General features: G+C 45.5%; 1 protein-coding gene across 2 annotated transcripts in view; it reads left to right on the top strand.

Moving 5' to 3' along the window:
- Positions 1–14252, top strand: part of LOC139052812 (transcriptional adapter 1-like) — a 324652-nt gene that overhangs the window by 37202 nt on the left and 273198 nt on the right. For both annotated transcript variants that reach the window (XM_070529947.1, XM_070529948.1), the window contains exons 5-6: positions 2340–2399; positions 7456–7541. In XM_070529947.1, the coding sequence (XP_070386048.1) occupies positions 2340–2399; positions 7456–7541 (146 nt within the window). The remainder of the gene's footprint in view (positions 1–2339; positions 2400–7455; positions 7542–14252) is intronic.

Raw genomic sequence — 14252 nt, 5'->3', positions numbered from 1 at the left:
GACATCAGCTATAGAGGATGATGTTGGAAGAGACTAATGAAGGACCCAAGAAATGATCGTGCACATTGCCAGACCACACTTTGAGTTGTGTATTTAAGTCACCACCATGCTAAGTGAGAAAGCCTTGTATGCTGTAACTGCAGACTATGTCCGTGGAAGTCACTAGATTGCCTGCCATAAGTCACATTCTGTATTGTCCTTTGTTGAATGCGCTTTGCCTGTTTGCTTTATATAGCGTACTTGCTTCGGTCTTTCCTCCAAAAAAAAGACCAGCAGAGAAAGCAAGAACCTGGATTTATTAACCTGTGCAGTGCTCTTGGCTGAATAAGCACTGAAGCAGTCACATGGGTATCAAAATGGGTTGGACGACAGGGCACTGCCAAGTCGTGACTGCCAGATTACCCGTATGCTTCAACATAAAAGCATAAGTGCCAGCCCGTGAGCATTAAAATTCGTATAAGTCATGACCCCACCGCAGGGGGGCCTATATTGTGATGTTTAATAGGAAGCATTCTTTGCCTCATTCTTGGCACTTTGGGGTAGGTAGGCAGGTTCCTGTCTCGCCTGTTGTGCTTGAGCTCAGAGGCACCGGTGCGTTCGGTTCCACTATCACCGGCCCACTTTACTATCCTCATAGCACGCTGCGTAGAAATTGTGCGACATTGTACTGACTTGATCATCACCCAGATTAATTAAGCTCTAGCAGTTCTTTGCTATAGTACAGACATGGCCATTTTACATTTTGACACCATAGCATGTAGTCGCTGATTACGTCGCAATCTGTGTTTCTCTCATTTACACTCGTCCATTGCCTCTGTAAAAACTGACAATTGCCATGTAAGCTGTTGTTGAATGACCGGCGTAGAAATCATGCTAGATAGCCAAACACTGCTAGATAAGAATCCAAAGAATGCTAGATAGCCATATACCTGCGAAGTGCTTTGCATGACATCGATTCCCACATAGCATGGGATCTGCACATTTCTTTTTTCTTCAGTTTCCCAGAGCACACACAGCTTTTGTGGGATACATGCTATGTGAACAGCGCTGTGACCAGCGACACCAGAGCCATGGGACCATGCGCGAGCTGCAGGTACACGCCCTTGGGCTGCCGCTAGATGTGTGGACTATGGGACTGCATCGTTCCCACAATTATTAAAGGGACACTGAAGGCAAATATTAGGCAAACATGGGAACACCATTCCAGAAACTGCGCAGTGCTTGTTTCCTGCCTAGGAAAGACTTGGCTTAAGAGAGAGTCGCATCTGGGGGCCAGGCAATTGCCTGGCCCCCAAAGCATGGCGTTACATATGCCGTAATTGCCCTTTACTACCATTGGTGAGTGAAGGGGTGCATGACAAATGCAGTATGATTTTTTGTGGAAAATGCAAAATGTGCGGCCATGCAGAAACTGATCCAAGGCAAGGCCTTAGACTTGCCACGGCAGCTGCTCTCGGTCAAATGGCATGGACCGTTTGGGCTTCCCGCGGCGCCACATGAACGTGGCATTCTCTGCTACTTGCAGTTTGTGCAAGTTTCGTGAGCCAACAAAACTAGTGCAGCCCTACATGATAACGAAACTACTGAAACGTGAAATCACGGGCGGTGCAGAGTTGAGCAACAACGAAACCTTTCGACCACCTGCGTCATTGTTCTTTTTTCTACAAATTGAATGGAGCAGGACAAACAGCATTTCCTTCCGTCTTGTAATGCAACGTAATAATCTTATTATCAATGGTTGAGCTCTTTTGACAGAATTATAATGAGGAGTGCTACGTCAACGGGCTAGTATCTGAATGTCATGGAGGAGCAGTCTGTGTTATGCCCCAGTTTCTCGATTGCTAAAGCTCTGTTTCCAATACCTTTAGATGATCTCAGCTTGACTTAATATTTACCTTAATTGCCCCTTTGGACACAGCACACAAACAGCCGCAACAACCTTCAACACAAGGAGCAGGTTGTTTTGAGGTTATCAGGGTCCTGTTATAGGAGCTTGCCTTCAATATACCTCTGGTGTTCTTTCACCATCACATTTCCAAGAATACCTTTGGAGACTGGCGAGTGGAACTTTATTGTCAACAGATTTAAAAAAAAAATTTGATGCAACATTTGTAAAATGCCTTCATTCCCTTTAATAATTTGTAAAATCGTAGAGTGAGCCCAAATTCATAAAAGTTACAAAAATTTTAGGAGTTTTCGCAGGTGTGTGAGATACAGTCAAGCCCTGTTATAAGGATTTTACCTTTGTTATTTACTTGGTTATATCTGTTATAGTAAGCTGCACAAAGGCCAATGATGAGCATGGTGCAGTGCACAAGCGAGATTGTGTGTCTGCGCAGTGCACGCCCACAATGAGTTCCTGCTGGCCTTCTTCAACAAGTGCCAAGCCCCATGCACAGGTGAGGCTTTCTGAAGGTGGAGGAAGTTGCCCGTTTTGCATGTCATAACAGGTGCTACAATATGTCGAGCTCTTGGTTTCTTTATAGTTACTATTGACGAACTGTTAAGCAGTCTTCATGGTAACATATTCCTGCCATACTGGTTGCTACAGTCGCCGACCGTTTATTCGGACCTCACGGGGACTGCGGAAATGTCAGAATGAACAGGTGTCTAAAAAAGCAGATTAAGGGAAAAAAAAAAAGAAATATTTTATTTCCACACACTTATTCGGGCTCGGCAGTAGACTTGAAGAAATCGTGAATGTGCCGTTGCACGCTGTTCCGTTTAGGCGCAATCAGATAAGCCTAAATCTCGGAGAGGGTCGTACGGTCACTATGGCCGTCTTGCGCTAAAGTTTGAGGTATAGCAGCGGCGCCTGGTGGCGGTGTGCGAAACGTTATCTGGGTAGTACCAGCTTGGGTAGTATTAAGCCCTGGCCATGGCGAAGCACGTTTCTAGCCAGAGTTTTGCATCGATTCGCGCTTTTTTCTACCCTGTTGCAGGTGCCAAAAAGCTCGTCACTTCTCACAGACCACGCTGCGAGCTCGCCGCAGCCTATAGTTTAACGAAAACGGACTCTCTGTGAGACGTAATGGTGGAAGCAGAAGGAATCGGCGACGCCGATCTGGAAAGACCTAGCTCAGCCTCGAAAAAGCGTCACCGTCGTTACTTCTCAGTTCTGCGTCATGGGCTTCCAAGAAGGCCTGAATCCCAACAACAGATTCTACCGTTTTCCTTCAAGGCCTCACGAAGCTGATCAAGCATTGGGCGCGCTGGATAGCTGCAGTTAGTCGCGCTGGGTAAACGAAACTTCGCGCCATGCTATTTCGCATGTCTTGAAGGCTGCTTCATTTATCTGCATTCTAAAATTTGGTCTTTTGCACCTACAGTCCCGACGGCAGACTGACATAGCAGCAGGCATGGCTGGTGATTCACGATTCGAGACCCGGCCAAAACGACAATTAACAATTCGACTGTTGTGAAGTGGTGAAGTGACCAGGCCTGTGCAAATGAGCACAAATGGTCGGGCTGATTCGGTGACAATTCACTACCTCACTACGAGCAGCACAGCAAGGCAGTATTGATTGCAGCACATTGATGTTCGAGCGCCGTTATTAAAAGCTAGATCAAGCGAGCAGCGCACGAGCTCGCGCTGCAGTGTAATTCGCATGTAAGGTACTGCGAGCTCATATGCATTGCATCAGTTATCAGTTGCTAAAGGGACAGATGGCCGCTACTACAGTGCAGGCATAACTACTTGTCTAGCAGCATGCAGTCAACAAAGATGCAGGAGGCCCGCCGTTTCGTGGCATGTCGAAAGACCACTGCCGTCGCGGTGCGTGCAATCGTGCTCTCGAGCAGTTCGTACATCGTGGCGTGCTGAAAGACCGCTGCCGTCACGGCACGTACCATCGTGCGCTCGAGCTGTTCTGTACACATGATGTCTTCTTATCGCTGCTGTAAATTCATTTAGAGCAAGCATTTCCTCGCGTTTGTGTGCCTGAATCTAGCCGCGTGCAAACCTTACCTGAAGTTCAACTTCGTACGCGACTCGCTTCACTTGCAATTGACACTGCGCTAAAACTTTGCCGCTTATTGAACAGCGTACACGTATTCGGCATTGCATGATTTATTGCCTTTACACAGCGTGCCACCCCTGAAAATATATTCGGCGCCCGATATTAGCTGCAAGCCGCAGTACAACAAAACCGAAAGTGGCGGGTCCATATTGTAAACGTGCTTTCCGAAGCAGACGACCGAGCTTGGTACTACCCAGTTAAGGACAGAGGGCACTTTTTAGCTCCATTTTCGCAGTGCCCCCTGGGCAATGCAAGAGCCCCATAGGCGGCTGAAAGCACAGTCACTGCTTGTGCATGCTCCGCATGCGACGGCAGCGTAGCACATGTTGCGTCGTCTTCCGACTTGGAGTCATCGTCCGGTGGTGCAGCAGAAACCTGACAAATGATGTCGCCGTTGTCAAGTTCTGCGCATGTCAGTACAGCAGTATCAGCACCTCTGAAACTGTCAAATGAGACGGTGTCTGGAATCGCAATGCAACCACTGTGCAGGTCTCGGCAGAACGTTTGTGGTGTCAATAGGGAGCACATCGGAAGGCGATAAATCCTAGGCCTCCCGGCACCCGCTTGCCGGCATTCACCAGCGCAGTCTGCGCGGGCACTGTCAGCGCCATTAGACAATTGACACAATATTTTGGTATGCCGCGTCGCATCACCGTAACCTCGACACACCACATAAAGCAAACATCGCCAAGCCGTCACGCTGACACCAGTCGCACAAACGGAAAATGTGGCCTACTCGCAGCATCGTGCACGAAGAAACAAATCAGCTGCTGGATTGTCTTGACATGGCTTACTAAGCTGAGACTGGAACTGCTGTAACTACGAACCAGGCAGAAACGATGATGAGCGGGGATTTGCAATAGTGCCACTTTGTAGGGCAGCAAGAAGGCTCTATTCAAACCAAAAATGGCGTTCAGCAAGTCGAACCATGCACCAGCCAGAGTCGGTGCATGGTGCTCTTGATTGAGTTGGCTCAAGGAGTGTCCGAAAAATCAGACGAGAGGTTGCAAGGTGTCCAAACTTTCGGCAGTTGTTGTACATTATGCAGAAGCTTGATGTGGGTGAGTTGGTTATGCATACTTGATGAAATGAGCGCTACGAATACGCGGACGAAAGAACACATGTACGACAGACAAGGCGCTACTTCCAACTAAATGTTTTTTGAAGAAACAGAACTTTAAATAGATGCAACCATGAATGGCCCAACGTGACATCACCACCTCCCTATCTCTTCAGAAAAGCTATCTCTTTTTCAGTAAGCGTCACTGAAGGGGAACTAATGCACGTGCCCTCGGCCTTAGCAATGTAAAAGGCTTCCAATATCTCCCGTTCTAGTCTATCTCTAGACCATGCCAGAAACCTGGTGTCGCGAAGATACGGACGGCAATTGTGACGTTTACAGTGTTCCGCTAGATGGCCCCCCGCATTGTTATTTACGGCCCAATTGTGCTCACGCGCCCTTTCATTAAAACACCGTCCGGTTTGCCCGATATAAACCTGTTGGCAACTTAGGGGTATCTCGTATACGACATTACTTTTGCAAGCAGTGTACGGCGCTGCATGTTTCTTAGAGCATGGTTCAGCAAGGCACAGCATCAATCTTCTCTTCAGTGCACCATGTAAGCTGGCCAAGATATGCCCTATGATGACAAAAGCAAAACCCGAACCATGCTCTAAGAAACATGCAGCGCCGTACACTGCTTGCAAAAGTAATGTCGTATACGAGATACCCCTAAGTTGCCAACAGGTTTATATCGGGCAAACCGGACGGTGTTTTAATGAAAGGGCGCGTGAGCACAATTGGGCCGTAAATAACAATGCGGGGGGCCATCTGGCGAAACACTGTAAACGTCACAATTGCCGTCCGTATCTTCGCGACACCAGGTTTCTGGCATGGTCTAGAGATAGACTAGAACGGGAGATATTGGAAGCCTTTTACATTGCTAAGGCCGAGGGCACGTGCATTAGTTCCCCTTCAGTGACGCTTACTGAAAAAGAGATAGCTTTTCTGAAGAGATAGGGAGGTGGTGATGTCACGTTGGGCCATTCATGGTTGCATCTATTTAAAGTTCTGTTTCTTCAAAAAACATTTAGTTGGAAGTAGCGCCTTGTCTGTCGTACATGTGTTCTTTCGTCCGCGTATTCGTAGCGCTCATTTCATCAAGTTTGTACATTATGGTCTATGGGGGGAATGGCGGTGCCGCAAAGCAGACCGAATAATTGTGCACGTCCGCATTTTTGGAGTCCGAAAGATCAGTCGGCTACTGTAAATGTATTGCCACATCCACATTGCCACATGAAAACAGCGATGAAGCAACTAGGTCAACCAAGAGGCTCTTATTCGTGCTGCACACCAGCTTCTGTGCATTGTAACACTAGTGCAACACTGGTGCCTCTTGCTTCATGGCCCACAAATGGTGATGTGGCACTATGTACTAAATTGTAACAGGTAACATGCATAAATTAAAATTACTAGTTGCTTTCATTCCTAGTTCGTATTTGTTGCAGTACCCTGGAATGGCGGGGAGCTTTCAACTAAAGTCGCATGGCAAATAAGCAAGATGTGTGGCTGCTCTTGATGACCTCTTGGCTTGCATGCGTGCTCTTAAACGTAGGCAGCGGACCTTACTAAAGAAATGTACCCATATCATGCTTGTACACTTGCATGCGCACACGCTGACGCACGCAACACACACACACACACACACACACACCAGCCTTTCCAGAAAGTAAACATAGCTGTTGCATCCAGCGCATCCATCAAGTGCTTATTCAGCATGAGCACAGAAATATTAAATAAGAAGTAAGGCAAGCTGTCCGATACCAGCTTTAAAATTCAACTATTGCTCAAGTTAAACCGCAAATTGTAATTGTTAGAAAGTTGTCTGTCTAGAACTGTTTTCAGAAATAAGTGTTGTTTTATGTGATGTGCAACTGCAAAACTGCGTTTTGTGGTTAATCCTGAGCAAGTGAGACTGACTGTGAAGCACCCTCACATAAGCACTCGCAATTTTCCTGGTAATTATGCAGGTTTTAAATAAAGACAAGCTTCTGTTTGGGCGTGCAGGTGTGTACGCCTAGACAGAAGCAGGCATGTAGGTTATGATGGAATCAAAAATTTTTTTTCCGTAATATTAAAGAAAGAGCAGCTCTGTATGTGCTATCTTATTAGAGGATAAACTATTATGAAAGACAAAACAGTGCTGGCCAGATGTGCGTTCTCTCTGGGAGCGATACTAGTCGGAAGACTAGTATCGGAAGACTAGGGGAAGGCTAACCGTTCTGCAGGCGTTCAGAACAAAGTTTCGTCACTCACTCACTCACTCAGTCGGAAGACGGCCAACATGCGCCAACTGGATGCACGCTGGGCTAGGTCCCGAGTGACATAGTTGAATGAAAATGGGCTGCTTCTTCCCCCTTTCTCTCGCACCACTAGGCCGGGAGTCAAGCTCCTCCTCACACGTCCGGGACAAGCTCAAGAAGCTCAAGAGCAAGGTGAAGCCTGTGCGGGTCACTTTTGAGGTGAGCTCACTGGGTCCAAAGGGTGCAAGTAGTCAAGTGCTTTCTGCACAAATGCACAAGTTGATTCCCTAAAGGACATTAAAGAGCACAATTGCCATTTCATCTGTATTCACCAGAAAGGCCACCTCTTACCATTGCCTCGCTGTGAGGTCATACATTTCTATGGAATCTGCACAGGCCACGTTTTTGGTAAGCATTGGCTGTATCGTATTCTAAAAATCCAAACTTCGCAAGTTCGGCAAATTTTACTGAGCTGCAATGGCTCAAACATGAAAAAAAAAAGAAATTTGTGAGGCAACACAGACCTATTTTGGGGTTGTAGTTTTGGCTCTAAATAAAACAAAATTGCTTTGGCCTTCATTTTTCTCTTCCAATATATGACCTTCAAAATTAATGAAAGAACATTATCAATGTGAACAGATTTTATGATCCTATTTATTGTCTCTAATTTTTAAAAAGTTGCTACCCTGATACAATAGTTGTTGGCCTCTACATATTTATTGCAGCAGAAGACATTTTATTGTCTTTTTAAGTAAGATACTGCAGTCCCTACTAGGGGCCCTAGCAGGAGTGGTAATAGTTACAAATTATAAAAATCTGACAATAAATATAGACAAATTGCAAAGCAAACCAGATCAGCAATAAAAATATTAACTATGAAGGAATCTGTTACAGCAGTTCGGATAAATTATACAAAATAAAATTAAATACAAGGTAAAGCAAGTACAGCCACAAAAAGGCAAGAAAGATCTTCTAGATTTTTGCAAGGTTAGAGAAATAAAAATACATACATAGCGCCTGCCATGCCCTAAACAACCAGGTGTTTGATCGCATTTGTGCTGAACCGATGGGAGAAGGTTTCACTCCTTTATACTATGCATGGAAAAAGGGAAAACTTTTAAGGGAGGGCGATGCCTTGTCGTTCTCAGTATGAGGAGTGAAACGTAATTATTAAGATTTAAAGACAGTTTACTATGCTTGAGTTGAAAAAGAAACTTAAGTCTGATCTTTCTTTTTTTGTCGTAGCTGCAAAATTTGTATACTGTATTGCCTCATTAAGCAGGTCAGCGAGTCAACCTGTCGACACTTAGAATAAATAAACCCGGCGGATTTCTGTTTCTAGTGCATCAGTGTTTACTCTCCTGTGTGGGTCCCAAACAATGGCTGCATATTCAAGTAAGTTTAGGTCTAATAATTGGTGTATATGCTAAGTGTTTTATTTTGGCTGGTGCACGCTTTATGTCTGAGGAAGCAAAGTTTGTGGAAAAAGGTCACGGAAACGTTTGATATGTGCGCATTCCACTTTACCATGCTAGCTATAGTGAAACCCACATATTTGAATTCATCGACCTCGATAAGTGGCTGGGATGCAAGTGTGCACTGATGAAAGGATAGGAATTCTTTTTTTAGTTATTTTTCATGAAAACAGTCTTCTCAGCATTAAGCACCATGCCCCATTGTTTGCACCATTCATGAATCTTGTGCAAATTACAATTAAGGAGCACTTCGCCATCGGAATATTCAATTTCATTAAGCAGCACAGTCACCAGCAGTGAGTTGGATTTGCCCTGGCTCATTAACTACGCCGACAATATAACTAATGTAAACCGAGAACAACAAGGGTCCAAGGACACTTCCTTGTGGTACGCCTGAATTCACCGCCCTGAACAATGTCCTTCAGTGCTCCATCACTTAGATGCTCAGCAATCTAAGCAACTATGAAGCTTGAAAACTAGGTTTGAATGACATATTAGACCATAAAATATTGCATCCACCTGACCCGACTTATCTAAAGCCAGTGCAAAGCTGTGAAAAACTGACGTAAGCTGGGTGACTACAGAAAGCCCCCTACTATATCCATGCTGGAATGGGGTACTTACATTGTTATCATTTAATGTAATTTATGACTACATGTTCTGGACGTTAACAGCTTGATGACATCACAGAGATAGGTCGATAATTTTCCATTAAAGTGAAGCCGTCTTTCTTGAGGACATCAATGATTTGAGCAGCTTTCCAGTCGGTAGGAAGGTACCAGATGATAAGGTTGCACACACCATTACAACAAGGAATTTAGCTAGTGCTTCAGCACAACGGTGAAGAAAGGGGTTCAGTATATCGTCAGGTCCAGGCGACGTTTTTACCCTTAGCGTCGAAACAATACTTGGTTCTGATACAAGGGTAGTACCAACTTCATGGTAGCTGCTATGGTTGTGACTCAGCGGTTTAGAAAAAATGCTGTGAAAGTGTTTATTGAAATTTTCAGCAATACAATGTTTATCATCAGTAGTTATGCCATCTTACTCGGTGCAATCAACTGGATTGGTATTTTGTAAGTGTCCGCCTAGTAGACATGTCCATTTTGTTCAAGTCCTGGTTGGCTGGGCGTGCCTGTCTCCTTTTGACGCATACTCCAGCCCAGCCAGTCAGAACTTGAGCAGCAGACGAAATGGACATGTCCGCTAGGCTCACACAGGGGCAAAAATTCAGGAGGTGAACTGGCGCGTGGTGCACACACACACACACGCACGCACACATACGCACGCATGCACACACACACACAGACACATACACAAACATGCACACACAGATGCACAAGTGCAGACATACAGACATGCACGAAAACACACACACACACCACGCGCATGCTTTGCCGACAAGAAAACACCCGTGTACTTGGATTTAGGTGCATGTTAAAAAACCCCAGGTGGTCTAAATTTCAGGAGTCCTCCACTATGGCGTGCCTCATAATCAGAAAGTGGCTTTGGCACGTAAAACCCCATAATTTAATTTTTTTAATGCTTTGCCGACAAGATATCTTCAGCGTGATACTCTGGTGCTTACCGATTTGGTGCGTTAGGAAAGCAGGTATGTTTTGTTTTACTAGCACTCTAGTGTGCCCTCCTTGTTACAGTGTGTCTCTTTGAAAAGATATGAAGGTGGAAAAACATTTTCGTCAGCGATCTCATTGTGTCTGTTTTATTACAACATGGGGAGCATGACTAAGAAGCATAGATTCAAGTTGTGCAGTTTTGCAGCAATTGCTACAAACGGGTGGATGTCTGGTTTTCCCTTTATTCATTACTTCTCTCCACCTTGTGGGTTTCCGCAGAACTACTACGTCACACACTTGCCTTCGCTTCGTGTTGTTGACAAATTCGACTTCGCCCTGCCACCTGCTAGCCGCCTGGTTAGCTCAGATGGTAGAGTGGCTGCCCCGGAAAGGCGGTGGTCCCGGGTTCGAGTCCCAGACCTGGACGAATTTTTCTTCAACTATGAGGATTTTCTTTTGAGGAACCCGTATGGGTTTCCTTTGTAGCAATTGCTACGAATGGGTGGATGTCTGATCTTCCCTTTATTCAGCTTTGTTAACAATGCTCCGTGCATGTATGTTTAAAAGTCAAAAGTCTAAAATACGAGATTGCACATGTCACATTTTAGAGGAACACATGGGGCAACTCTGAAATTTCACTTGGTAATTCTCGTTTCATCCCAGTAGTGCAGATCACCGTTGACTTGCACTTTTTCATGTATAAGCGTTACCTTCTTGCCTTGCAGTTTCTCACTTGTAACACTATTCCAGAGAAGCTTCCTTTTCTTTAGTGTAGTAAGTGAGTAGTCATTCTGGATAGATAATTACAGTCAACGTCCGATTTTTCGGACCCTCTAGGGAACGTAAAAACGTTAGAAAATTCAGGCAGTCCGAAAAAATGAATGCATGCAAAAAACCGCACCTTTTTTCTTTTTTTCTCGGATCTAGAGGTAAAGGGCGAAGTACCAATCTTCCGAAACCCTGCTAAAGCATCAATGAAGGTGCTATAAAAAGAGGCGTTCAAAAACTCTGTATGCAGCCGACTGCTGGTTTATTATGTACATGTGCATCGTCAGGCGGTCAGTGTTATTGCTGCAGTGGTTTGAAGAACTTGTTGATTGTTGTTTGGATGGCATTACGGTTGCATGCGATCATATTCGCCTCAATCTGAGCAAGGGTCATGTCAGCACTGTACACCGATAAAAAAGTCAACAGTGCTCGCGTCAACTCGGCGCTTGTAGGCGGTGCAGGCATTGGCTCCTAATTTTCAACATCGGAGTCTTCTGAATCCCCCACAACCTGACGGACTATTCCCTCGTCAGTCAGTTCTGCGCAGAAGTTGAGCTCGTCAGCGTCAGCAAACTTTTCAAAGTTATTTTCGTGGGTACGGTACTGCTTGCTGCACTTCGATGCCATCGGCGAGGACGGCGAAGACGAGAGTGGGGGCCATCGAAGGCAAGCGAAATCCTCAAGTTGCGAACAGTGGAGTTCGCTGACGAGCGTCGAAGCACCTAGGCCTAGCGTCGCAGAGCACACTTGACACAACAGCACAACCACACACTGCACTAGCCAAAACGTGGCCTGCGCAAACCGTGGCGCAAACAAACGAAATAGCGCCGCTCCGGAAACTCCGCTGGAAGCGGAAGTGCGGCCATTTGCGACGATGAACAAAGCGTGGCCAGAACAAATCGGTATGTGACGGCTAGATCCGGCTACTTTTGGTTCATAGCGGTGATATGCTTCGGCTGCAAGTCGATTTCCTTCGCAAGGGCGCTGCTCGAGGAGCCAAAGGACCTTCCGTTGCATCAAAAAGTCCGAAAAATTGGACGGCAGGGGGTTCGAGCGTCCGAAACTTCAGATGTCCTTATACATTGATTCTATGGGGCTCGTGGCGGTGCCGCGAAGACGACCGAAATATCAGGCATGTCCGAAAATTGGGGTGTGTGAAAATTCAGTCGTTGACTGTAGTTCCTTTAAGTTTATGCACTTTTCTCGTAGTTGTTCGTTTTCATTATAATTCATAAAATGCACAATTGCAGGTCTCATTTCTTATTAACCACAAAAACTAGGTATTTTAGTTCACAGTGTACACTGCACAGTGAGGAGGATTGGGCTAAAGGTGTTTTGAAACACCTCGCAATAGCCAAGCCTCCCCCCCCCACCCCCTGGTAATCGAGCACATGCCATCGCAGCATAAGATTTACACAATGTTGCATATAATGTTTACAAAGTCGCTTAGTGGAATTCAAATGTGTTCCATGTCACACGTAATAATAACAACAGATACAAAAATAATGTATAAAAAGCTAAAATTTCAGCCATTAAATCATTATGTAGCATGCTTAACAGGCTTTCGAAGGTATACTTCCCACTGAACTGCAATATCTGTTTAGCGTTTTGTGAAAGAGTGCAGTGATAACTGTCTGCTTGAGGTCTTGCTGTTGTATGTATTAAAGTTTTTAGGTATGCCAAAGACAACCAAATTAGATGGTCTCTTTTTGTCTTCGATATCGGTAACCTTCTCGCAAAGAAAACCAACAGACATTTCGTGCTCTTCAGCACAAGCAGCTCGTTTTTCCACTTTATTGAAACTGGTTGAATTCACTAAATAGATTCTGCAAAACAGTTTGCTGGGTTCGCTGGCTGCAACTTTGTTTAATAATTTGTTCTGGCCATCCAGTAACTGTCATAGCATCCGAGTACATATTAGGGCCAGGATTTCACTCCGTGTCCCCACACAGAAGCAGCTTGCATATGCAAAACACATCACGAGCAATATCAATACATTTCATGAGGCACGGTAAAACCCCGAAACTATGGCAGTCACTGCGAATAGTGAAACCAGTTTTGGAAACCTACACGAACCAGAAGAGGTGTTTGTAAAGCTACATGCTGAGGCTAGGTTCGCCATCCCCACGGAAGTGGCACTTCTGCGGTTAATAAAGGGAAATGAGACATCCACCCAATAGTAGCAATTGCTACAAAGGAAGCCCATACGGGTTCCTTGAAAGAAAAGCCTTGCAGTTGAAGAAAACCTTGTCTTGGTCCGGGACATGCACCCGGCACCACCGCCTTTCGGGGCAGCCGCTCTACCATCTGAGCTAACCAGATGGCTACGATTGGGTGGATGTCTAATTTCACTTTATTAATTACTTCTCTCCTCCTTGTAGGTTTCCGCAGAACTATAACACTAGTTCTGGGGTGTGTCCTTTATAGCGGGTTGGTATGACGTGTGGTCCTATAGATTGCGCTGCAGTGATGACATCACAAATCCAATGGGAATGGTGACCTGTCATCCCCAGTACATCTGCATTGCAGCCACATGTGTTGTTGCTTGTGGTGTTGACTTGTGGATCTAGCCACACTGTAGCTCCAACTTGAAAAGCACAAGCGGCACAAACCAGAAGAAATGTTTGTAAGGCAACATGCCGAGGCTAGGTCCACCAGGCCCACTGAAATGGCAGTTCTGCGGTGTACTTTATAGCAGGTTGGTATGACGTCTATTGTCCTGTGAATTGCGCTGCAGTGATGACATCACAAATCCAATGGGAATGGTATCCTGTCATCCCCAGTACATCTGCATTGCAGCCACATGTGTTCTTGCTTGTGTTGTTGACTCGTGGATCTAAAACTTGAAAAGCAAAAGCGGCACAAACCAGAAGAAATGTTTGTAAGGCAACATGCCGAGGCTGGGTCCACCATGCTTACTGAAGTGGCAGTTCTGCGGTGTACTTTATAGCGGGTCGGTATAACGTCTATTGTCCTGTGGATTGCGCTGCAGTGATGATATCACACATCCAAGGGGAATGGTGAGCTGCCATCCCCAATACATCTGCATTGCAGCCACACGTGTCGTTGCTTGTGTTGCTGACTCGTGGATCCAGTTTCACTCTACATCC

The sequence above is a fragment of the Dermacentor albipictus genome, unplaced genomic scaffold (genome assembly GCF_038994185.2).
Source record: "Dermacentor albipictus isolate Rhodes 1998 colony unplaced genomic scaffold, USDA_Dalb.pri_finalv2 scaffold_36, whole genome shotgun sequence".
In the NCBI taxonomy this organism is placed as follows: domain Eukaryota; kingdom Metazoa; phylum Arthropoda; class Arachnida; order Ixodida; family Ixodidae; genus Dermacentor; species Dermacentor albipictus.
The sequence above is the reverse complement of the archived record's forward strand: the minus strand, read 5'-3'. Positions and strand labels throughout refer to the sequence as shown.